Source organism: Dermacentor albipictus, chromosome 9 (genome assembly GCF_038994185.2).
Source record: "Dermacentor albipictus isolate Rhodes 1998 colony chromosome 9, USDA_Dalb.pri_finalv2, whole genome shotgun sequence".
NCBI classification, from domain to species: Eukaryota; Metazoa; Arthropoda; class Arachnida; order Ixodida; family Ixodidae; genus Dermacentor; species Dermacentor albipictus.
Genome location: NC_091829.1, coordinates 61,299,479 through 61,325,846, shown reverse-complemented (window position 1 = coordinate 61,325,846; position 26,368 = coordinate 61,299,479). Strand labels below are relative to the sequence as shown.

At 44.6% G+C, this 26,368-nt stretch overlaps 3 protein-coding genes and 1 long non-coding RNA gene across 10 annotated transcripts in view; 3 read left to right on the top strand and 1 right to left on the bottom strand.

The window, feature by feature from the left end:
- Window positions 1-26,368, bottom strand: part of LOC135919788 (uncharacterized) — a 379,293-nt gene that overhangs the window by 107,808 nt on the left and 245,117 nt on the right. The gene's annotated exons all lie outside the window — the stretch shown is intronic.
- LOC135919774 (zinc finger protein ZFP2-like) overlaps window positions 1-26,368 on the top strand; it is a 150,261-nt gene that overhangs the window by 880 nt on the left and 123,013 nt on the right. For 2 of the 5 annotated variants that reach the window (XM_070526037.1, XM_070526044.1), the window contains exons 2-4: window positions 751-881; window positions 6,002-6,095; window positions 16,136-16,399. In XM_070526037.1, the coding sequence (XP_070382138.1) occupies window positions 16,281-16,399 (119 nt within the window). In that variant the 5' untranslated portion in view covers window positions 751-881; window positions 6,002-6,095; window positions 16,136-16,280. Of the gene's footprint in view, window positions 1-404; window positions 550-750; window positions 882-6,001; window positions 6,096-16,135; window positions 16,400-26,368 lie in introns of those variants that run through there. The other 3 variants (XM_070526040.1, XM_070526041.1, XM_070526039.1) reach the window with 3 other exon arrangements.
- Window positions 1-26,368, top strand: part of LOC135919794 (zinc finger protein 391-like) — a 154,469-nt gene that overhangs the window by 45,639 nt on the left and 82,462 nt on the right. The gene's annotated exons all lie outside the window — the stretch shown is intronic.
- Window positions 17,775-25,276, top strand: LOC139049782 (zinc finger protein 732-like). The gene is made up of 4 exons (XM_070525586.1): window positions 17,775-17,859; window positions 21,232-21,370; window positions 23,890-23,947; window positions 23,990-25,276. The coding sequence occupies exons 1-4, from the start codon at window positions 17,775-17,777 to the stop codon at window positions 24,602-24,604; spliced, it is 897 nt and encodes a 298-aa protein (XP_070381687.1). The 3' UTR covers window positions 24,605-25,276.

The window sequence follows — 26,368 nt, the reverse complement described above, 5'->3', positions numbered from 1 at the left end:
AAGAAATAAACAGGTGCGATTGATGAAAAACGCCACACGGCTTTGAAATGAACGCTGTCTTCATTTTTACGGCATGTTCGTACCAATCGGAAAGTATCACCTTTGCGCCGCAATGCCCACGTCATTATAGCGCAACTACGAACAGCCGCGTTCACAAAGTGTGCGAACGTAATCTTGAAATGGCGAGAACAGTTGCAGACCGCAAATATAGAAAAGCGCGATCGCAATCTAGCAGAGCTCTTGCGGACGTGGTTGGGCGACTGATTCGGCCGACTGTCGCGGCCTCTGTACGAGAGTTAGGCTGACGTGGCCCAACTAACCCCAACTTAACCTTGCCTTACCTAAAGCGTTATTTCAAGCTCTCCTGCGCTGTTCAAGCACGCTGCTTATGGCGCGGCCGTCCTATCATAATGTGTATCACTAGCGCTTTCCATTTTATTCGCATGACGTCGTAGAGCTACACGCCCGTAGTCTAAAATGAGCGCCTCGGAGTGGATGGCAGTGCATAATTATCTCGTAATCTTGCAACTTGGCATTTTCTTACCCTGGGTATAGCATCACTTGTTGCTTTCACATATTTCTTGCTTGATGTCGGGATTTAAGAAATCACGCAGTTTATTAGTGTGTCCTTCGCCATATGCCAGCCAGCAATTGATTATTTTGGTGAAACGATTCCTTACAGGTGTTACCTTCGTTAACGTAAGAGCAGTTTCCTTGTTCCAAATTCTGTTTCGCAAATATATTCTTCAGATGTCTTCTGCTCCACCTGGAAGCACAGAGTCACAGGCCAATACCTATGCCTGATCCTAGGATTTCTGACGAATGCATAAATGATGTGTGGAAGGCGTTGCACTGCCGGACCGATGCTAGTGACGACAATGGTACGTACGGCATGGTCTTTAATCATCGATACCACCCCCAAGACGCCTAACAACCCACAGAAGAGGCAGCATTTCAATCGATCTTGACGGCGGTACATTTATTGGTCATACCGAGACCTTACTAGCATTTCCATGTCGGTTGCAGTTTATGCAGTCAGCGTGAAATTCATGCAGATGAATTGAGTGCTTATAGAGACAATACTACGCATATTCTACATCAGTGAAGCTTCAAGTGAATTTATTGTGAGGGCAATAAATTCATTCGTATAGGCAATTGACGCTTCAGGATTTGTCTTGGATTTCGTGTTGGCATTGGGTCAGAGTAACAAGCTATGCAATGCGCAACAAGCCAACCGCATGTTTTATTCTTTACGTTAAATGCTTGCTAGAGGATCCTGCCGTCGAAGGGCCTCTTGGCAGGCGCCATTGCAAATTTCATCTATACACTGGGAATTGCCAAGGCGCCGTCAAAGGAGCGTTTTTGTAATACAATTTTTCAAGTGCATTCGTTATGGGAGAGGATAGATGACATCGAGCAGTCTTGCAACGGTGCCATATGCAGACGGGGGTCAGTTTCTACAGACACTCTCCCCCTCTGCCTCCAATGGCGTCCTCAAGCGCTCAAGCAGCGTTCCTTGCTTGCCTTCTCCCCTACAGGAGCAAAGGCCCTACGTCATGTGAACGTGACGAGCTCCGCCCCCTTTTTTTATTTTGATATGTTTTTGTCGTACGGCACATTTGTTTGTGCGCATTTCGTCATAGGATGATGAACCAAATTCCCGTGCAGTGGTCGGTGCCATTGCAAGCAGTTGGCATTGCACAGATGTATTTGTTCGTGTTCTTGACCGGTTCTCTCAAAGCTCGGCTCCTTCCAGAGAAAGGGCACGTGGCCTACTGTTGCAAAGTGCCACTGCGTCCTGTCACGCAGCCGCTTATACTTTGGAGACGCGGTGGCCACTACTTCATCTACGATCCGCGCTTGTATGTTTACGACAGCCAAACCTGGTGAGGGGACCTTGAAGACAGCTTTCTGTCTACATTACGGAAAAGCCTCCTCACCTTATTAGTATTCTAGAAAACATGTAGACATTATATTTAACGCAGCGGAGCTAGATTGCTGCTGCTGCATTTTCTAATGACACTGCCTTGTGCACTTGTTGTTATGCCCGTCTTGCCCATTTTCTGAGATGCCGGTAACACCACCCACACATTTGCGCATTGACCCACCGTGGTTGCTCAGTGGCTATGGTGTTGAGCTGCTGAGCAGGAGGTCGCGGGATCGAATCCCGGTCACGGCGGCCGCATTGCGATGGGGCCGAAGTGCGAAAACACCAGTGTACTTAGATTTAGGCGCACGTTAAAAGTTGCAGAAGTCCTTCAGTGCGGTGTTCCTCACAATCAGGAAGTGGTTTTGGCGCGTAAAACCCCATAATTCAATTTAATCTTTTTCAACATCTACGCATTGTGCGACCTATTTTAATCAGTATGACAGTTAACGAAGGCTTCCAGAGCATCGTAGCCATTTTTATGATGAGTTGTTAAACACGCACTGCTAACAGTAAACGCATTCTTAGAACCTTCAGCTACAGATGTATGTAAATATGTGCATCCGATAGCCAGTCTCTAAGAGAACAGTGCACTATCCATTGTAGCTTGAATCCATCATATGAAGACAAGAACTATCGTGGTGTTCTTCAAGCTTGAATGCAGTTTTTCCCATGTCCTGTCGCCTTTTCCTTTGTGCACGACTCGATCAGTCTGTCTGCACGAATGGAATCAGCAATAACGCTCCTAAAGCCTTGCATTAGTATCAATGCTTGTTTTTGGAGCTCTTTATTAAAGTGCATAATTGCAAGAAGAGTTGAATTCGGCTGCGCATTTAGTTGTGGATGGAAAAAAATCATGCAAAATAGCAGTAATAATTTGATGGAATGTAGAAACGGCAAACGCGGACGACGACAGCTGTGCATAATTGCAGAACGCTATTATTTAACGAAGATTCCGTCAGAGTATGGGTTCCACTCGATAACGCCCATCGAGTGCCACAGCAGAACCCAATATCTCCCTCGTAGAAATTCGTTTCAATTTGTTGCAGTATTCATGCGGTTGCTACCATACGATCGGCTTTTATGTGGTAGTCATTCCGCTTTCGTCACACACTCAACCACTCGATTTACGCCAACACACAAGGTTTTGCGCAACTCCAAACACTGCTAGGTGGCCAGGGTACGTGAGTTCCTGCAGTGCGTGGTATTGAGGCAATTTCTTCTACAGATAAAAAAGGATGGAAAAACTGGAGGCAATCCTGGATTCATCCTCGACATGACCAGGTGTCCGAAGCGAAGCAGAATTTCTTCAAGGAATAATTGTCCTGCACCCACCAATACCACTGATCTACGGGAAAAATGCTATGCGGGTTTCTGAGAACGAAAGCCTTGCAGTTAACAAAAAATTGTTTTTTGAAAGCATTTTGGATGAGGACAAGTTTTTCTTGGCCTAGCGGATGACAATTTTCTGTTTCATGAACCTTTCCCTGCATTTCGAGGTACAAAAAAATGTTATAGGGCAGATCTTGTGCGAGTTCTTTGGAAGGCAAAAATGGAACGTTTACTTTAAGTTCGCGTCTGCCTATGCCGCAGCCTATGATCTTCCGAAAAGCTTTCCCATTTAGTGAGAGAAACTGAAAATATGCAGCCAATGCGAGTCCAATAAATTACTATAGAACCATGCGGTTTTGCCGTCGTTAAACTTCAGTAACAGCCAACAGTGGTATCAGAGTCCTTCCATGTTTTTCTGGTCACGAAACTCCGCCGTCACGCTATGGGAGAGGTTCATATGCTGCCCAAAGGTGCCGCGACGCGGCGCCACTGTGCCACAGAGGGCATCGTTCGTGTACCGAAATGCGTGCGCAGTGCGAGGCGAGCTGACTGATCGGGTGCGTTCTATGCATGTGCTGTGCTATTTTTCGAGTGTTGGGATGTTTGGTTGAAGTGGTGGGGTGGGACAACGATGCCGAACACGTGTTGCGTGCCTGGGTGCCGTTCCGGCTACAAGGGCATGACCGAAAAGGTGTCGTTGTTCTGTTTGCCTAATAACAAGGAGCAGCGCGAGAAATGGAAGCGGGCCATACCGCGGCAGGAAAGTGGCGGTTTTAATTTCGAATCGAAGTATACACGTGTGTGCGCGAAACACTTTGACGCCTCGGACATCGTCACTGCGTACAATTTCAACATCAACGGCGACGACGTGTCCCTGGAGCGTGAGAAGCCGACGCTGAAGACTAACGCCGTTCCAACGATTTTTGAAGGCCTTCCAGCGTACCTGACGAAGCCCAAACCTCGGTCCCGCTCATCGACAGTTCGACACTTGTTTTTTGACCGGACGCCTCTGTGCCCGGACGCCTCTGTGCTATCTGTATTTCGCTCCGCTTATTTTACATGATAAATAAATGATGGTGCTTGTATTTTGTTTTTGCACCAACACGTTTTATTTCTTTTCTTAATCGAATTATAAAGCTTTTTTTTCATTTTTCGACCATGATAAGAATATCAGGACCGGAGATTGCAACATTTTAACATATTGTAAATATTTGCGAAAACCCAAATACCTAGTCTCTTCGTTGCTTCGTCGAAACCTCGAGCAGCGTGAATTAGTGCTGGGCTTACTGACGCTTCTAAACGACTGCTTGCTAAAGCTATTGACTAATTACAGCTAGTTTCAACCGTGCAGGTCCTAGCACTTCAGGTTCGCCTTAATCTGTTGTTAAAAGCCGCACCGAAGACATTTAGTATCGAAGTTCGTCTTGCATTAATTCTACCTAAATCTTATTCAGAAATGGCATCGCTTTGCAAGAAATCTTAAGCGCATGGAGCAGCTCAGTTCCCTTTTCTTTGTCATGAAGTATTCTACGGTAGCAGCCCTTTGCAATAGCAATATCATTCTTTTGATCTCGTTATAAGATCCTGCCCACAGAGTCCTCTGCCACAGTTTAACAGAAACTGAACAGCTGTGCTCGGCGAACAATCTGGCGCAACGGAGAATTGGCGCTTACTTATCTGGTGATAAGTGGGACCACTGGCGTTTTGTTGCGAATGCGCGGTGTTTAATTTAAGGCAAATATTAAAAAGCGGAGCCCACCGAAGCGTTGAGGCCAACGGCGATGACGAAGAAATCCGGACCGAGACCGCCTGGCCGTGTACAGCAGATGCACTTCGACGGGGGCGAAATGCAAAACACCCGTTTATTTAAATTTAGGTGCATTTTAAAGAATCCCAGGTGGTCAAAACTAATCTTGAGTCCCCCACTACGGCGTGCCTCATAATCGTATCGCGGTTCTGGCTCTTAAAATTCCAGATCTTTCTTTTTTTTCGGTCTGAGACCGCCGCAAGCTCCATGTTATGAGTGGCGTTTTTTTTCGTTCCGTGCGCTCATATCATCGCCGAAGACACGCTCAGGCAGTAATTTAATTAGATTCAATGTTAAAAATAGTTACGTGAAACTAAAGCGATCGTTGAGGAAGTTGAGAAAGCTAGAATACCGAGGCTGCCCCACACAGAACCACAGCGGAAGCGGCGTTCGCATGCCCTCTCATGCACGGTTGCGCCTCTAGCGGCGGGCGCTGGCGCTATATGAAACTGAGGCGGCAGTTTCGTGACCAGAAAAAAACATGGAAGGACTCTGGTAGTATGTACCCATTGGTGCTTACATGCATGTTCAATCTTGTGTGGCAAGCCAAAGCAATGGTCGACGCCTAGTAGCCTATCGCGGAGATAATGCTTTACCCAAACACCAAAAGCAAGCAAACCAAGATGAGGCTTTGTAAGACCAGCCATGCTCTAGTCTAGACATCAGAGACCAAGGAATAAAACAATGAACTCCCAATACGCTTACTTGACTTTTTCGCATCGTCACGTTGTGCCTTCCGGGTTTTTTTGCTTGCATTTAGAGAAGCACTCCAGACCGAAGCAGTGCTGTGAGGATTTATTAGCATCAAGACCCTACGAAAACTTACTGCTCCCCATGCGTGCCTAGCAGGGAATGTTACAGTGTGGATCCAGCACTTCTGACTTAAGGGTATACAAGCAACACAGAAACCCGAAGCACCGGTTTTACACTTCCAGTCTGCAGGAGCAGCGGCGGCGGCAACGATGCAATGGCCAGTACAAGCCACGCGGGCACGGAGGAAGCATCGGGCCTTCCTGAAAACGACCCTAGGTGAGCCAAACTTCTGTAAGAATTCAGTTCAATAGTGCAACTAATTGAGACGGCACGGAATGCCGTCTATGGCTCAGCTATGCTTGAACTGACCAACTTGTGTGAGGGACTGAAGCTTCAAGTATGAGCTATTGTTCTCACAATGCGGCGCTGGCTTTAACAGAAAGTTTTATCTGGGGATCTGCTACCTAGTTCATAAATGCGAGAGAAGAAACCATCTTGCTCAGCAACCACCGCAACAACATTCGTAAACCTTGTGGCGTTTTTTTTCATCGCATAATATTGAAACTAAAGGAATTCCACTTTCGATTTCTTAAGAAAAACTGACATTCAAGTAAGAAAATTACAACTTCATTGAGCTTTAAAAAATTGTCATGATTTTCTAAACTGCGCCTAATGTCACATTTAATGTGCCCAATATATATACATTAAACAGCATACTAAAATAAACTATTTTATGAGTAGATACTTTGGAAATCCTCATATAAATGATTATTTTATGCGTATATTTTAGGATTGGTGGTTTAACAATTTTTGCAAGCTGAAAACCAAAACAAAATTTGGATTCATACAATTATTAGAATTTACCTGTGTCAATCAAATGCAATAAATTTCAACTGAATTCATGCGGAAGACAATAAGGAGGTTAGTTCCTTAGCCTTGCGGGTTCCCTTAAAACGCCACTGCTGTTGTTGTGGCCAGTTCTTCACTTTCCCAATATACTATTCATTACATTTATTTATTCATTTATATTATATTTTCATATTATTCCCATAAAGTTCTTGTTAAGGACATAATCGAGTCTAGATGCCGACCAAGATGGAATGACGGCACAAGACCTACAATATAAACCACATGAGCCGCACCATAATATTGCATTAGCCATGTGAACAACAATAAACATAGGTGTACAAATAATAGCACATTACCCACACAACAGCGAAATAAGTTCACCTGGTGATTAGCACAGATATTTGAAAAGAGCAACAGGCAGTAAGTAATACATACACTGGGCACGCGTGTATCTGCCCTGAGCAAGCAGAATGCGTTGTTGGGAAAGTTGGTTCATTGTATTTAAGAAGATTCGTTGCGCTTTGTAGACGATCGTCTACAAAGTGATCGTCTTGTGATCGTCAACAAAGCGCAACCAATCTTTCTAAATGCTCTGAGCAACATGTCTATGCGCCTGAAAGATTCTCCAAGCAAACGTATTTCTTTGAAAGGGGACTAATCCTCATGAGTTCCGCCCACTTGTCGAAACGTTGGCCTCAGCTACAATGTTCAGCCACCTTTGTTTACCACTGCCGGCCGCCGTGTTCATGCGCATATCTTTCTTGCCATTTAGAATTCCAACCCGTTCGAATTCGGGTTGAATTTTAAATGACCGTTCATACACTGCAGGAAATTTTGAGCCTGAAAGTTTTTCTTCGTGTTCGAGATGCAGGGCTCGAATTAAGACGTATGATGTACGGCAGGGGGTCAGTCCACATATAATTGTTAGACATCACGCGAATAGTTCGCCTTTGTACCATTTCCAATTAATAATTAATGTGGACGCCTTAAGTGGCTCGTTGCAATGGCTCATACCCGCGTAAAGTGGCAGTGAGAGAGAGAACTTTAATGAAAAGGATGGCTAAGTGCCCTATGCACCGGTGCGGGTCAATGGCAGAGATCACAAAACAAAGAAAAACAAGAAGCTAAATAAGAACTCAGGGGAAAACAACAAAAAACAAACAAAGCAATATAATCAAGAATGACTCATACCCGTGTAAGCAAGCAAAGATGTAATCGCCGAATATGTACAAAGGAAAGAAAGAAACAAAGAACGAAATGACCTTTAGGTATTGCATTAGGTTCTCGCATATGATTCTGGCAAGGTGGATCTACAGGGCCAATCGTTTACTTCCTACTGCGGCTCATTAGGTCTTGCAAGAAGTCTGGCCTGTCTGATCGTGCAACTTTAGACATTGGCATGTGTGCAACAGGCTTTCGTTTTCCGGTGCTAGAAGACTGCAGCATGCTGCGGAACTTTTTTACTCTTCTAAATATACAAAGCGTCCTAAAAAAATTTACCCACCAATACCATAGCCCATATCAATATTTACACGTGTACTCAGTTCGCGATATACTGAGGCAAGAATTTTGAGACATGTAGCTGAGGTCAAGCGCGATGGCTTTTAAAAATGACTGATTGAATGATCCAGTGCAATCGCTGTTCTTGCTTCTGTGTTCCGTGCAGCTTGAACGAAGATCCTTCCTGTTAAGCATTGCAGACCACCAAAAGCACCAGTGTTCAACTCCTGCAAATCTAGAGCCCAAATCGAGCGCTAAATATCAATGAAGTAACTTAGCGCTCGAATTGAGCGAGTCGCCTTACCATTAACTCTCGATTTAGTTTCTCAACCTCCAAAATGACAAAACGTGTTTTTGTTGTCCTATAACAAAAGTCGACTATTGTGAGCTGCTCTGTTCACATACTTGCAGGGATGCTACTGCCACCGGAGGAACGGAACAGCAAGAGGACTGTGGTGTCAGAGCATGTGATGAATTGTCTGTAAAGAAGTCGAACCACCAATGTGAAACATGTGGTAAATTTGTAAGCAGTGCTCGTAATCTACTTGAACATTACCGCACGCACACCGGCGAGAAACCATACAAATGTGAAATGTGTGATAAATCATTCGCGCACTACTCGGCTTTCCGTAATCATGAACAGATTCACACAGGCGTGAAACCCCATTTCTGCCACATATGTACTAAAGCATTCAAAAACAAACCGGAACTTAACAGACATCTCAAGTCACACAGTGACGACAGACCTTATGTTTGCGACATATGTAGTCTCTCCTATAAGCACATTGGAGGTCTCCGAAGACACCGCAAAAGAATTCACGACTGTAAAATGCCGTATAAGTGCTAGCAGTGTGGATTTCGGCTTGCAAAGAAAGAATACCTCGATGCACATCTCTGCCAGGGTAATACGTGCCAATTGTGTGGAGATTGGTTTAGGTGTGAACTTGAACTGATTGCACATCTCGCGACGCATTCGGGTGGGCAGTCATAACAGCGTGACTAGTGCCCAATGAAGTAAATCGCCCATGGGTTTTGCATAAGAACCTTACCATGAAGCCGTGCAGGAAAAAATAGCCACTGACATTCTTCCGCAGGGGTGACAAACTGAGTGAACGCATCGTGTGGAGAGACAGGCTTCTCTTGGCGCTTAAAACTGCTGAGTGGAATGCAAGACGTAAAAGATGCCGCTTGAGTTTTACAAATTAGGAGACAAAACCTCGTCTGAAACAGAATTTGAGATGCTTGAATGTCGCAATATACTGCAGGTCCTGACTAGAGCTCATTGTTTGCAGAACCATGTTGTTCGCCACTGTAGAATTAGCAAACTCATTTCTAGACATACCCTAATGCCCTCTAGGTTCATGTTTCGGGTCACTAGAAAGTTGGAATGTACGCACAAGATCATTGCCACCTCGTATATTTGTGCAAGCGGTCTGACAGTGTACCAGTAAACAAGCCTTACCTAACCATCCTTTTAATTATTCTGCAGTGTGAATAGAAGGGAACACCTCTCATTAGGGACCATTTAAAAAGAAGGCACTGTTTTCTTGTCAAATAAACAAAATATCTGTCCATAATTGAGGTCCTTAGGCCTTGCAGCCTTCCAGAGACAGGTTTTACAATATATAGACATAAACATGAGGAAATTTATTTCCCTTACAATTTTTTCAATGCCACGTAATCTTTTAGGTCTCCGGGGCTCTTCCTTTCTTTATCATTTTTGTTCTTTATCATGCTGTTGACAACAATGAGACTCTATTAGCCTACCGAATATTTTAGGAATACAAATGTTTTAGTTGTTTTATTGAGGAGGAACCTATCAGTTCTAAAGTGCAGTTTTTATTCACTCGGAAGTCGTCTCCATTGACTTGCACACCACTGTAGAATTTTAGCCTGATGTGACAAGTGTATTTCTGCGAGTGAGATACAGTTTTTACTTATAGTATTGACACGCGTAGTTCCATGTCTTCATGCTGTGAGCGCGTTTCACCGGCTAAGAAATCTTAAGTTACTGCTCACCGCAAGACGCGGCTGCATGCATCAGAACATTCTCCAAAATTCTCGACGATTCTCTCTATTTTTTTATTATTGTTGTCCAACTCATTGTTATCAATTTGCACGCGCAACTCGAATACATCTTTGCATTCTGAAAGACGCGCGAGCACCAACAATTCCGCAGGAATCTTCTACGAAGCATGTGTTAATAACCGACGCTACTTAAAGGCAAATCATTTGTTCGACGATCGACTCATGTGCCCAGCACTGTCTTTCTGCCCGAATGTAACGTGTTTTGTGGGTGCCAGTTCGTCGATTAAAGAATATTTCTTGACTCACAGCTCTTCTCACTGCGTCGTTCACCTTTGCTACAACATGACATTTCGTAGAGGTCCTTCGTGGTGACCAAATAAACCCTACCAGCCATGAAAATAACGTGAACGCCCTTACGCACGAGCGATCTCGCCGCAGGCTACGACTACCACAAGAGTACGGACCTCTGTCCGAGAAGACTAGGACAATCATGGCCCAGACAACTGTCACAGTGAAAGTACCCGTGTCGCCCGCAGCGATGTGCGCTGCAAAGGCCAAGGAAGCCGCCGATCCTTAGCGGATCGCAGTTTGGAAGTCTGGAAAGCTGGCCGGAAACTTGCCACAGAATCGCTATGTTTAACAATTCAGTCTGTGTGAAACTGCAATATCGCTGTTTAACAGTGGATTTATGGAAACGATCACGAGTGTCATGCCCAAGGAGCGGGCCGAAGTTGAATCAGAACACCCAATGAGAACATCGCGATCTTCAAGGCAGAAATTCAGCCACGTCGACACGCACATGTCCGAGAGTAAAGCGTTCTTCCTCATCCACGGTTTGAAGCATGTGGTTTAAACCGGATTGATACGTAGACCAGCCAAGACCATTTCAAAATTCGTAACGGAAGCCAAGGGCATTCAAAAGACATTTCAAAATCGCCCTCAGCAACATTGTTGCCTGGTGTTTTCGCGGAAGAGAAAAATTCAAGCACTCTAGGCTCCGACGAACTCCAAAGGAGCACCAATACAGTTTCACGTGAAGAACTACTTAAGATGTTCCCTTCTATGCAGCCTCGAGTAGCCTTAATTGCAGACGTCGCCTGAGAGAAGATGCAGCAGGCATTCGCACTCCCTGAATTGCAACATCCGAAGCCTGGAGTGGTGGCCTACGTCACGGTATTAAGCCGTTGGCGTCCCCATTCGCGCCCGCACCTGACGACTGCTCGTTCTGCTGCCACTAAAGAGAAGCCGGACACGTCTATTGCTTATACCCTTACCGTGAGATGATATGATGTTCTGCCGTCAACAGTTTACGTTCACAGATAGGTGAACGACCCCGTGAAATCGCTTCGATTATTCTATGAAATCGCTTCATCTATTACAGCTTCTCTAATCTTCGAACAACCCTTGTTTTGTGTCCGGAACGTTCGCTTCGTCGCGTTTTCAACTGGCTTACTTGCGCTCTATCAACTAAGGCGTCTACTCAATCTCTCAGGCACCCTGCAATGTAATCATGGTGATAGAGAGAAATAAAATTTTATTCAAGGTCCTGGCTTGAGCCAAGAAGAGTGGGGACCGCGAGGCTAGCCCAAGGGGAACCTCCCTTCCTCAGCTTGGGTCTTGAAGGTGTCGTCGGCCAGCCGAACTAGCCAGATTTGATCCTTCGTGCATTCGCCGGGCGACATGTCACGGCTTGTTTTCTTATTTCATCATTTTATGTATCAGCTCACTTCCTAGTGCTGAATGTGAAACATAATTTACGATTATGCCATCATCACTCCCAAGCATAGCAACTTGGCTTCAGTGTCCGGTGTCTGGCATGTGTTCTTCATTCGTAGCGTAGGACGTGGCTAAACACAGAAACGGGACAAACGCGTTTCACATGTGTAGGAGCAGCAGCATAATTCCAATCACAGGCCAAGTGGGAATTCACAAAGCCTAAACCACATCGAAAGACAGTTCAGGGTGAGCCAATGCAATTATGGGCTTTTTTGTTTTTAAACTGAAGCTTTTTGGGGCACCATCCCGGACTTGGTTGTAATTGAGGCTGCTGCTGTGTAACCGAATAGGTGCGTGCTTCACGTCGCTTCTGACGCAGGCGTAGGACCGTTTTCATTACGGGACAAGCTCACGGATGAAACGAAAAAAGAAACAGTCAGCCTTACACCAAAGAAAAGTCAGTCAAAGAAAAGTCAGCCTTACACAGAGAAAACCTAATTTGCCTTTATATACATCAGAGAACGCATGCTTTGTCTGAAAGGTAAGCACTTCCTGGAAAGGCCCCTCATTTGACACGGAGGTGAAAGGCGTCCTTCAGGCAGTAACCACGAAGTTTACTGGAGGACAACGTTTGCCACCGGTGTATTTTGTTGTTTTAGCTTTCTTACGATGAATCAATGTCAATATAGAGCACCTTGCGATATGACCCGAGAGGCTCCTCCTCTGAGCGAACTTCAAAAGTCCCGAAGAGGGCATTTACTAAGGCAATCGTTCGATCCTTCCATGAACAGCCGCATTGAAGAATGCTCGCTAAATGTACCCGTTGATTCACTTCTTGAGGGTAATCTGGAGAACTCCCGCATGTAGTGAACTTCAATGCTCTATCAGCTCTAGTTGATGAAAGAAATTCCTTTTCTTGTCGACGATAGAGCATGCACTTATTTTCAACTTTTCTTTCTACGGCAGCTGCGTCTGTCATGCATTAAATTGTACCACAAGATACCATTCAGAAATGTGATCCTGTCTGCATGGTTCTGACGTTAAGATTATGCAATTACGTTCATGATTGTCCCTCTGATGATATGGAGAGATAATTATTGTCTCATAGAATAATGCGGTGATGCAGACACGTGGGAAACGACAATTCCTTGAGCAGGATTTTTGCAGATCTTGCAGAAGTGCCTACCGGATCACGACGCAATGTGACGGCAGGGCCATTCTTACTAGAATAAGGAAATTCTGGTAGCCACAACCCCTATTATTTTCAGGAGCGATAACGGTGACCGCTGCAACGTCATGTCAGCTGGTCACGTGTGCAGCGGGAACTGTACAGTGGTTGTTGTAGATGAAATATTCTACTATATTGAAGTACCATCGCTTGCACGTTCGGGCCAACTATTAATTATTTATTATTAATTTTCATTCCAGAAGTGCAACACACCCGCCATGGTTGCTCAGTGGCTATGGTGTTGGGCTGCTGAGCACGAGGTCGCGGGATCGAATCCCGGCCACGGCGGCCGCATTTTGATGGGGGCGAAATGCGAAAACACCCGTGTGCTTAGATTTAGGTGCACGTTAAAGAACCCCAGGTGGTCAAAATTTCCGGAGTCCTCCACTACGGCGTGACTCATAATCAGAAAGTGGTTTTGGCACGTAAAACCCTAAATATTATTATTATATTAGAAGTGCAACACAGGTCTCTGGTGTCTCAGCCACATGACGATTGCAGGCGGCCTCGGGGTGCTTACCCTCATGTTCCTCGAACTCGATTGGCTCGGAAAAATGTTTGGGGTGAGGTATTTTGGCAAGAAACAGCTCTTTAGCACTGCGTGAAGGCTCTATACACAAACCAATCCACACTGAAGCAAGAAGGAGCGATCCTGTGCTAACAGAAAGCACTGACGTCACTCACACGTCACTTAGTCAATCGTCACTTGCGTAGCTACACATCCAGAGCTAACGGAAATGTCAACAATACGCTCATGTGCAAGAAAATGTTCAGTCGAGAGCGCATGTCTAGAGGAGGTCTTTCAAGCATTAAGTGAATCCGCGATGTTTCACCGGCACTTCGGGCACTGTCTGTGCGCTTGACAACCCCAAATCTTTGGCCGAAATGGTCCTTGAGGTGGCAGGAAAGCTGTGCTACACTGGGCAAGAAGGCACAGAAGCCAACATTGCCTAGTTTCAGCTGTTTATTTCGGCAACGCTATTGCTGCTTTATACCGCATACATAGGAGTGATTATCCCGGCCACGGCGGCTGGATTTCGATGCGGGCGAAATGCAAAAACACCCGTGTGCTTAAATTTAGGTGCCCGTTAAGGAAGCCCACTTGGTCGAAATTTCCGGAGTCTTTGACTACGGTGTGCTTCATAATGAGAAAGTGGTTTTGGCACGCAAAACCCCATAATTCAGTTCATAAGGGTGATCAGAGCACAACATCCTGCAGTGCAATAAAACCAGGCGGAAGTGATCAAGCTATGACACTTGCGGAACTCGCGCAACGCAAACGAGTTTCTCGCTTCGCCTTTACTGTCTACCACGCTCCTGCCATGTATACGAGCACTCTGAACCACCTCCAGACGCGGTGTACAAGACAGCAACAGCAGCGTTACTAAGAAACAAAATAAACTTCAATTTTATATACACGGACCGCACATAACGGGCCTCCTAATTAAGAAAAACGTTCGTCAAATGCCAACTAACTCGTTAAAGAATGGCTTCTACCCTTACGGAATATACAGTGGGACAATATACGCCTGGAAAGTACGGCCACAGATTTCTATTACGCCTCACTTTCAGACACACACACACAATCAGCTCAGAATCAGGTGAGGGGATTTCTTAGCCCCTTAGCTAAATGGGCGGGTTTTGGCCTCATAGGCATTTCTACCGCCTAACTCTGGCTTACCAGTTGCGTTTAGTGCTCCGCAATCATTTGTTATAGCTAAAGAGCTGTAAAGGGAAGAAATTAGCAGCCCTTCCTATTCCGGATTGCCGTCTAATGCACGTTTGCGATAACTAGCTCGGACATTAAGAAATTAACACGAAACGGCGGCAGGCTTTTTTGCGGAGCCTTTAGGGGTCGTCTCAACCATCGGAACATCAGTGACATGCGTATACGTCTTCACAAGGAATTCTTGCACAATCTACACGTCACACATATTTACATGTGTTGCTGAGCAGTTTATCTGGGCGTGGAATGCCTGGAGAGTAATGCCGTATTCCCGGTTTCGTTCACGGAAACCTGAAATGGCTATGCACATATTGTTTCAGGGCGCAGACACCCCGCACACGCCGGGTCGTAGCTCACTATTCATTGCTCGAGCCGATCATTCGAGAAGATGCCGGTAGGATAATAGCGCAGAAAAAGTGGTGCTTCTCAGGTTTGGTCTTTGAGCAGAAGGCAAGAACCTTGCGCGAAGGAAGCCGGCATCCTTCCACAAGAAAGATGGTTTAGTCCATAGATAATTAGTGTGCGACGATCTTGATGCACTGAACGATCAATGGTGGTCTCTTGTTCACCAAGTCAACAAAAAATAAACGGGATGAAAAACATGCACATTTGCTAAGACACGAGGGAATGGATGCAACAACATCGCCACCATTTGACCATGCTACCCTCACTGCAACGCCCCTCCGAGACCTGTAACAAGTCGCTCCTGGTTTCAGATGACAAGGTCCGGAAACCAACATGTGTGTACGAGGGTTATTAAGAAAGTGCTTGCCCCCTATTTTTTTATTAGCCAAACAAGGTAGATAAAGTAACTACAAGTGTACGTAGTATTGCACGTACCTTGCACTACCTTGCACAGAAGCGCCGTGCCGCGGAGCTACCGGCAGATCAAGATTGGGCCGGTCCAAAAAAGGTTTACCGTTGGGAATTGATATGTTGACTTCATATATACAGCCGCAATTTGGCTAAAAAATAGAGGAAAAGACTTCCTGATTCGCCCTCGTATAAACATTGAGTCGGGTTCTGTTCTGTTCACTGCGCCACCATTGCTAACATCTCCCGGGGAAGCCTTAGAACTTCTGAACGAAAGAACCAATATTAAACACATGTTCGTGTCTACGGTTCATAGATGGGGGAGTGCTTTACTTTAATTTGTTTTTATGCTTCTGTGTCCGTGCAGCACAGGTCACTGCGACGCCTCTTCAAGTGTTCGAATATTAGCACTTTAGCGTGGACATAGTGGCGCACTCTGTCATCTGTGTTTTTCAGATGGACTTTACGGTTTCATTCGAGTTGCCCAGATGCCCAACGTCTTATTGGTTCCGTTTCATCCTTGGCACAAACTGCGCACGCTATCATAAAGCAACGTTCTGTCTCAGAAAGACGCTAGTACTCCGGAGCGTCAGCATCAGCCATGACTCAAGAACGAAACGGTGGACATGCGCCTCCCGCGTTTAACAGCATCGACGAAGCAACCCCGGGTACAAGCCGAGGGGGCGAGGGTGCTTCAGGAACTTCCGACGATTACACTACGTGAGTATTCCCACTTGTCAAATTTTCGTTAAGTATTGTCAGCCGCAGAAAGAACCCGGAATACAGACTTTAAAAGCTATACATTTGTTCCCACACCAAAGGGGGTGTTTTCCAGGACAACTTAAAAGCAGCGTAGCTGCGGCTGTTTATGGTCATGGTAAAAAGAAGTGCCGCCATAGGAGGAAAATGTTAATAACATGGTGTATACGTATATATTGAGATTGCGTTGGATCACCGCATCGCACACTTGTATCAGTAGCCCATTGTCTGTGGTGTTACGCTGCTTAGCTCGACAACACCGGTAATGTTCCAGGCGCGGTGGTCTTTCACCTGTGATTGTGAAATGCAAGAGCGCATTTACACTTTCATTTACGTGACCATTAGAGAAACCCAGGTGGCTAACTTTAATTCCCAGATCCTTCTAAGACGCTGTCGTAGCAAGATCAGGCTTCAGAAATGTGAAGCACAAGGATATAAATAAATAGAACTATACGTCACACTTCCTTTGGCGGTCGAGTGAGCATACTTCAGGAGGCTGACGAAATAGCACAGAAATCGCACGATTTGCTGAAAAGGGAAAAAATGTGTGACGATATAAGTACATTTCCTTCGAAATTTTTAGTGTTGCGTGTTCTTCAGGAAGTACAAAATGTGCGGTTGAAGGAAAACGCCATACAGCTTTGAAATGAACGCTGTGTTTATTTTTACGGCATGTTCGCACCAATCGGAAAGTATCACCTGGCGCCGCGATACCCACGTCATTTTGCCGCAACTAAGAACAGCCGCGTTGACAGAGTGTGCGAACGTAATCTTGAAAAGGCGAGAACAGTTGCCAACCACAAACATTAAGAAGCATGGTCGCAGTCTAGCAGAGCTTATGCGGACTTGGTTGGGCGACCGATTCGGCCGACTGTCGCGGCCTCTGTACGAGAGTTAAGCTGACGTGGCCCAGCTAACCCTAACTTAACCTTGCCTTACCTAAAGCGTCATAATGTGTATCACTAGCACTTTCCATTTTATTCGCATGACGTCGTAGAGCTACGCGCCCGTAGTCTAAAATGAGCGCCTCGGAGGGAATGGCAGTACATAATTATCTCGTAATCTTGCAACTTGGCATTTTCTTACCCTGGTTCTAGCATCACTTGTTGCTGTCACATATTTCTTGCTTGATGTCGGGATTTGAGAAATTTCGCAATTTTAGTGTGCCCTTTACCATATGCCAGCCAGCAAGTGGTTAATTTGATAAAACGACTCCTTACAGGTATTACCTTCATTAACGAAAGAGCAGTTCCTTTGTTCCAAATTCTACTTTCCAAAAATGTTCTTCAGATGTCTTCTGCTCCACCTGGAAGCACAGAGTCAAAGGCCAATACCTATGCCTGATCCTAGGATTCCTGACCAATGCATAAATGATGTGTGGAAGGTGTTGCACAGCCGGACCGATGCTAATGACGACAATGGTATGTGCGGCATGGTCTTTAACCATCGATACCACTCGCGAAGATGGTTAACAACCCACAGAGGAGGCAGCATTTCAATCGATCATGACGGCGGTGCATTTATTGGTCATACGGAGACCTTACTAGCGTCTCCATGTCGGTTGCAGTTTATGCAGTCAGCGTGAAATTCATGCGGATGAATTGAGTGCTTATAGAGACAATACTACGCATTGTCTACATGACTCAAGTTTCAAATGAGTTTATTTTGAAGGCAACAAATTCATTCGTAATGTAAATCGACGCTTCTCGATTTGTCTTGCATTTCGTGTTGAAATTGCGTCAGTGTAACAAGCTTTGCAATGCGTGACAAGCCAACTGCATGTTTTATTCTTTACGTTAAATGCTTGCTAGAGGATGCTGCCGTTGTAAGGCCTCGGCGGGCGCCATTGAAAATTTCATTTATACACTGGGAATTGCCAAGGCGCCGTCAAAGGAGCGTTTTTCTAATACAATTTTCAAGTGCATTCGTTATGGGAGAGGTTAGATGACGTCAAGCAGTCTTGCAACGGCGCCATATGCAGGCGCGTGTCTGTTTCTACAGACACTCTCCCCCTCTGCCTCGAATGGCGTCCTCAAGCAGCGTTCCTTGCATGCCTTCTCCCCTACAGGAGCAAAGACCCTACGTCATGTGAACGTGTCGAGGCCCACCCCGCTTTTTATTTTGATACGTTTTTGTCGCACGGCACATCTGTTTGTGCGCATTCCGTCATAGGATGATGAACCAAATTCCCGTACAGTGGTCGGTGCCGTTGCAAGCAGTTAGCATTGCACAGATGTATTTATTCGTGTCCTTGACCGGTTCTTCCAAAGCGCGACACCTTCCAGAAGGACACGTGGCCTACTGTTGCAAAGTGCAACTGCGTCCTGTCACGCAGCCGTTTATGCGTTGGGGACGTGGTAGTCACCACTTGATTTACGAACCGCGCTTGTGTGTTTACGACAGACAAACCTGGTGAGGGGACGTTGAAGACAGCTCTCTGACTACATTACGGAAAACCTCCTGAACTTATTAGTATTCTGGAAAACATGTAGTCATAATATTTAAAGTAGCGGTGCGAGATTGCTGCTGTTGCATTGTCTAATGACACTGCCTTGTGCACTTGTAATTCTGCCCGTCTTGCCCATCTTCTCAGATGCCGGTAACACCAGCCTCACATCCGCGCATTGACCCGCCGTGGTTGCTCACTGGCTGTGGTGTTGGGCTGCTGAGCCCGAGGTCGCGGTATCGAATCCCGCCCACAGCTGTAATAATTAGATGAAATGTAGAAACGACAAACGCGGACGATGACACCTGTGCATATTTGCAGAACGCTATTATTTACCGAAGATTCCGTCAATGTATGGGTTCCACTCGTTAACGCCCATTGAGTGCCTCAGCAGAACCCAATAACTCCCTCGTAGAAATTCGTATCAATTCGTTGGAGTATTCATGCGGTTGCTACCATACGATCAGCTTTTATGTGGTAGTCTTGCCGCTTTCGTCACACACTCAAGTACTCGATTTACGCCAACACATACGGTTTCGCGCAACTCCAAACACTGCTAGGTGGCCAGGTTACGTGAGTTGGTGCAGTGCGTGCTATTGAGACAATTTCTGCTGCAGATAAAAAAGATGTAAAAACTGGAGGCAACCATGGATCCGTCCTCGACGTGACCAGGTGTCCCAAACGAAGCAGAATTTCTTCAAGGAAGAATTGTCCTGCACCCGCCTATACCACAGATCTACGGGAAAAAAACTATGCGGGTTTCTGAGAACGAAAGCTTTGCAGTATACAAAAGATTGTTTTTTTAACAGCATTTAGGTGAGGACAAGTTTTTCTTCGCCTAGCGGATGACAATCTTCTCTTTCATGCACCTTTCCTTGCCTTTCGAGGTAAACAAATATGTTATGAGGCAGACCTTGTGCGAGTGCTTTGGAAGGCAAAAGATGGAACGGTTACTTTAAGTTCACGTCTGCCTAAGCCGCAGCCTATGATCTTCCAAAAAGCTTTCCCATTTAGTGAGAGAAACGGAAAATGAGCAGCCAATACGAGTCCAATAAGTTACTAAAGACACATGCGGTTTTCCCGTCGTTAAACTTTAGCAAAAGCGAACAGTAGTATGTAGCCATTGGTGCATACATGCATGTTCTATTTTGTGTGGCAAGCCAAAGCAATGGTCGACGTGTAGTAGTCTATCACGGAGATAATGCTTTACCCAAACACCAGAAGCAAGTACACCAAGATCAGGCTTTGTAAGATCAACCGTGCTCTAGTCTAGTTACCAAAGACCAACAAATAAAACCTTTCACTCCCAATACGCGTACTTGTCTTTTTCGTAGCGTCACGTTGTGCCTTCCGGGTTTTCTCGCTTGCATTTAGAAAAACACTCCAGACGGAAGCAGTGCTGTTAGGATTTATTAGCATCAAGACTCTACGAAAATTTATTGCTCCTCTCGCGTTCCTAACAGAGAATGCGACAGTGTGGATCCAGCACCTCTGATTTCAGGGTATACACGCAACACAGAAGCCCGCAACAGTTCCTGTCACAGAATTGTCGTTTCTACTCGCCGGATCAAGTTCCACAACAATGATAAATGACACCAGGCTGCGTGTATGTGAGCAAGTGTTGCAATGCTTACGCATACTTGGGTAACTCCCAGAGGAGTTCCTGCCCGACTCTTTCCTTGTCCAGGCGCATAAGAGCTTCGTCTTTGGTCAACGTTTCACTGCTTCTCGGAGTTAGCAGATTTTTCTTAAACTGATCATTATCCGAGCGATTTGAAAAATAAACCATGCTCTCATTTCACCTCTGCCTTATACCGAGAAAATGATCTACCGAAAAGCTTCCGCATTAAGTGTGAAAATCTTTGAGAATGACTAGCCAAAACGAGTAAAATTTATTAGGTCAGAACCTTGCGGGCTCGCCATCATAAACTTCTTTAATAGGAGCATACTACTAGTATGTAGTGAATAATCCGTGCATGCATGTCATATTTGATTGTACGTCATGTAGCATCAACGTCTCACGCAGTGTGGCTTATTACAAAGCCATTCCATTATCAGTGCGCGAAAAGAAGCGAGTAAATGAAAACGAAGCATTGAAAGATCAACCAAGCGCCCGTTAATACAGAAACCACCGAGAAATAAACAATTAATAAGTTTCGAGACACTAGTTCGTCTTCTTCGTTCACACTAGGTTGTGTTTTCTGGCTTTTGTTGCCTAAACGTTCAGGATCACTTATCAGGACAACAGTCCTTCACTGTTTATTCCTGCTTCCTGCGCGTTCATGTCAAGGAATGGTTCATCCTCGTGACTTGTGGCACAGTGAGGAATTTGCTTCTCTGCTTACAGGGCATGCAAACAGTACTGGAAGCGGAAGCACCGGTTTCACAGCGGTCTACAGCAGCGGCGGTGGCTTCGATGATTCAGTGGCAAGCACAAGCCACGCGGGCATGCAGGAAGCATCGGGCATGTCGGGAAACGAAACTAGGTGAGCCAAAGATTTGCAAGAACTCCTTTCGATAGAGCAACTCACTGAGACAACAGGGCATTCTGCCTATGGTTCAGTTATGCTTACACTGACAAACTTTTGCGATGAAGTTCTGACTATTCAAATGCCAAATATCAGCTGTTGTTCACGCAGTATGGCGCTGGAGTAAACAGGAGTCTTTAGGTCAGGATGTACTACCTAGGTACATGGGCAAGAATAAATCAGTCTTCTTGCCCACGAACATTGGGTAGGTTTGCGGCGTTTAAAAAAATCGTTCTATTACTATAGTTGGAAAAATTGCATTGTTGATTCACGTCATATACTATGGAATAAAATGAGACATTGAGGCATAAGAATTACAACTTCTTAAGGCGAAAATAAAAGCAATGTAACGGTTCTATCAAATATAAGAAATACCACATCTAAACTGCACAAAATATGCGCATAACACACCACTCTCAAATGGGGTCTTTTATAAGGAGACACCTTTGAAATCATTGCACATGGTTGAACAATTTCACGCATCTGCAAAAGGTTGAAAAAAAAAAGTTGTCTCCTCAGGTTTCTCTAAGATATGCAGCAAATATAACAATGGTGAAGTTAACTTTTAGGGAAGGGAAAATTGTAAATTTCATGCTTGTGTGCTTTTTCACTTTGTGATTTCAGAATTTTCACAAGAAAAAAAACAAATGAAGATTATGATTTATTATTGCCGTAATTAAAATATTTCAATCAGATGAAACAATTTCCTTAAATGTGCGCGGAAGACAATCACAAAGTATGTTCTTAGACCTACACGTGTTCTATGAAAACAATACTGCCTCTGTCGTGGCCTGTTAATCACCTGCTCTATATTGTATTTATTTATTCATTGCTTGAATAATTATTTATTTATTTATATAATCAATAAATAATTCTTTATTTCTTTATGTACATAGCTCTAATTTGTTTATTACATCCTCCAGCCCCGGTACTAGCCAAGCTGGCATGATTTGAAAAGATTTACAAGTTAGCACGATAGGATAAACAGTACATTAGCAGAACAATAGCTAACAATGTTCATGTAGTGCTTAGCACAGAGATTTCAAAAAAGCATCTCTGCTCTACTCTCTTCCCTAAACGGTGCAAAAAATGTCGTCCCAACAGTGACTTGACTCAACGCTTGCAAACTTCATTAACTTAATGAGAAAAATAACTCTCCAATAAGGACAGAAGAGAGAAATACAGGTTATTTATATTACATCAACGTAGATTGCACTAAACGCTGTAATGCATATTATCACAACGAGAAGAAGTAGGAAACAAACTTTCTCGGCAGCACATTTCATCCGCTGTGCGTGAAAACGATGAACGATATGAAGCATTTGTGCTCGCTGCGTATGGCGGAATAGGTTGTCTGCACGTCGGCTGATCGATGCCTTCGGTTCGAATGCGAGTCCAATGTTAAATTACCAGTTAGAAAGACGGCAGAAAAATTTCAGTCTGCAATTTTGCTCTTTGTGTTCTACACGTAGACTGTGTTACGACATTAAATGTCCTTCAGGGAGGCAGCCCACCTGTATTTTTGTCAGAAACAACGCGAATAGCATGCCTTTGCGCGACTTTCAATTATGAAGGCGAAAGCCTTGGGTGGTTCTTTGCAACGGCTCCTACCAGGAAAACACGGCTCAAGCCCACAGACAAAAGATATCATCGTAAGGTATCGCTCATACCCCGTAAACAAGCATTGATGGAATGGCTGATAACGAATGAAGAAGCGAAAGAAAGGATGAAGGAAAGAAAGAACGAAAGTACCTTTAGATATTGCATTAGGTTCAAGCATGTGTGGTTGAGGGGGTGGACCTACTGCGTCATACGTTTACTTCACAGTGCGGCTCATTACGTTTTGTAAGAATTCAGGCCTATCCCATCGTATAACTTAATGGAAGACCACGTGACCAGCAAGCTCTCGCCTTCACCTGTTACTGAAGTGTAACATGCTGCCGAACTTTTTTACTCTCCTTAATATACAGGGCGCCCTAAATACGTAGACGAATTTTAGTTGATGCGGAATGGGCTTTTTCAATGTCGAATGTCTCACTTCTGAGAAATATTGCAAGACTTTCCGCCTGAAAACTACATGTGAGCGTCGTAAATGCGCGCATGTATTGTAGTTTTATAAACATGCTGTTTTCCGTTAAAACTCGCTGCCAGACATTTCTGCTCACCTGCACTTGCTTTAGATAAGCTACACATGATGTATTAGGGCAAGCATTTTTCGTATTGCTTCAAACTCTAACGAAGATGGTTCCTTTCAAGTTTAGCAACAAAGACCATAAAAAACAGCAGCGTTTAATTACACAAAAAAAGAGCCAAATCGAGCGCTAAGATAATATGCAGCAAGTGAGCACTAAGGTTCAGCTAGTCGCCTTAGCAATCACGGCCGATTTATTTTGTCAACCTCTCAACTGACATATGTGTTTTTGTTTCCCCCAAGCAAGAGTCGGAAATTTTCAGCTCTTTGGTCCGTCTACTTACAGGAACGCTACTGGAGCCGGGGGAGGCGGACATCAAGAGCTGTCCGGTGTCTCTGGCAATGTTTGGAGCTGCCGGGATGCCTTACACGGGCACGACAACTAGTACACGGGCGACCCAGCCCACATTTGTAAAGCACGCGATCAATCATCTGTGAAGCAGCCGGAGTTTGTAGAGCGCTGCCGCAACCTTAATGCCAAAAAGCACAAGTGCGAAAGCTGTGGTAAACTGTTCCACCGGGCTAGTCACCTAGATATCCATAAGCGCACGCATACAGACAAGAGACCGTACAATTGCCAAATATGTCAGAAATCGTTCCGGTCCAATTGTAATCTAAATGGCCATATGCGCACACATACAGATGAGAAACTGTACACTTGCGAAACATGTGGTAAATCGTTTCGGCGTTCTCGTTACCTAGGTGTCCATAAACGCTTGCATACTGGCGAGAAACCCCACTCTTGCGAAACATGTGGTAAATCATTCGTCTGGATGACGGATCTGCATAGACACCAGCTCACTCACACGGATGAGAGACCCCATGTCTGCCATAAATGTAGTAAATCATTCAAAGTGAAACGCTATCTCAAGCATCATCTGAAATCGTGTGGCAGAAAAGGAGCTTTCATTTGCGAAATATGTGATGAATCCTTCATAGACAACTCGCAGCTCAGTCATCACCGCCAAAGGGTGCACGGGGATAAAACCCTGTCTGAGTGATTTCGTTTCGCAGAGAAAGGAACACTTGACGGACACCTGTGCCAAAATTTCAGGTGTAACTTATCTTTAGATTGATTTGACGACGCAATTCAACTGAATGCATGCCTCGTGATGCCTAAGAGTGTGCATTCGTAATATTCTAACTAGTGCGCAAGACAAGTAAATTTCGCGCGGTTTTACGTGAGAGTAAACCGTGCAGGGGAAACACACTGACATTCTTTGACAGGAGCTAGCAACTAACTGAAGGCATCGTATACAGAAACCGGCTTCTTTTAATATTTAAAACAGCTGATTTAAATGCTCGTTTCTTAAATTTAGTAGACGAGACATTGTCGCCACAAGTATCTATCGCGCTTCTTTGTCGAAGGTCCTGGACCACGCTATCTGCAGAACTATGTTCGCGAGCGCCGCTTTAACAAGCTCTTTACAAGACAAAACCTGATGGGCTGCAAGTATTTATTTTTTGTAAGTACAAGCTTGAAATATCCGCACAAGACCACTGACAGCTTGCTTAGTTAGAGAAGCGCATTAAGCAACCGTTTTGGATTAACTATCCTTTTAGTGATTCTGTTGTGTGAATAGAAGAAAAAAACCTCTCATTAGGAAGCATTTAAAAATAAGGACTCTTTTCTTTGTCAACTGAAAAGTAATCTCTGATATTATTTTATGTTTTGGAGCCGAGTTGTTTGGGTTGTTTTGCAACCGACAATACTTGCAGGAACCTTTACGAAAGTGTATGGCCACATTGCATAGATAGAAAAAAAGTATTTTCCTAACGTTCTTCTCAATGAAGTCAATGTTTTAATTTCCTATTTGCCTCTTATATTTTTACCGACGATCTTTGTAGTATCCCGTAAACTAAGCTGATGACAGCAGTGAGACTATAAAATTCAAATAGTTTGAAGCTTCACTATGTGATTTGTTCTCCTTCTATAGAATTTTAGTTATTCTTTTTTCATTGTGGTAGAATCTCCGTCAGTTCTAAATTGAAGATTTTATCCCCAATAACGTAAATTTTTTTACTAGGCGTGCTGTCTACTTAGAGCCATAAAATCTTAGTCTGATATGACAAACGCATCCGTGCGAGCAATGACATGACAAGTAAGATTCAGGTTTTGTGCAAAATGGCACGCGTACTTGTATATCTCTCTATCTCTTTACTTTGAACACGTTTGCACCTCTAGCAAATGTTGAGCTACTGCTCAGAACAGTCTCGAACTTTCTCGGCATTTCCCATATGTCTACGCTGTAGTCGAATCCATTGTAATCAAGTTGTACGCACGACACGAATGAGGATGTGCATTCTAAAAGGTGTGCAAGCTCCAGCGATGACGGTGCAGTCTTCAACGAATCACGTGAGAATAGCCGACGCTCATTAAACACTAACCACGTCTTGGATGATCGACGGATGTGTCCCACACCATTTTTCTGCCCGAGTATAACTTTTGTCGGCTCAGTCTCGCCCAATAAAGAGTCTTTCGTCACCTAATGTTCTTGCTATAGTGTTGCCCGAGCAAAAATGATTTTAGAGTGCCTAGAGAAATTCCATAGAGTTCTTATAGACGACCTTGCCTTTCTATAGATTTGGTCTCCTGGTTATTCGAAGTGTTCACACTGTCTATAGAAGAAAGTCGACAAGGTTTCTATTTCTTTTTGTCTACTCGCACTCTATCCCAGTATATGTCATTGCATACTCGCATTCTACCCCATCCATTGCCCCTACACTCTTGGTCGCCACCTTAACATCTGCAAATTTACCCGATG

Coding starts and splice junctions, on each gene's coding strand:
- LOC139049782 (XM_070525586.1), top strand. CDS start 17,775: ATGCCTGATCCTAGGATTCCTGACCAATGCATAAATGATGTGTGGAAG. Junction 21,371..23,889: donor ATGTCGGGAAACGAAACTAG/GTGAGCCAAAGA, acceptor GTCTACTTACAG/GAACGCTACTGGAGCCGGGG. Junction 23,948..23,989: donor TGTCCGGTGTCTCTGGCAAT/GTTTGGAGCTGC, acceptor CACGACAACTAG/TACACGGGCGACCCAGCCCA.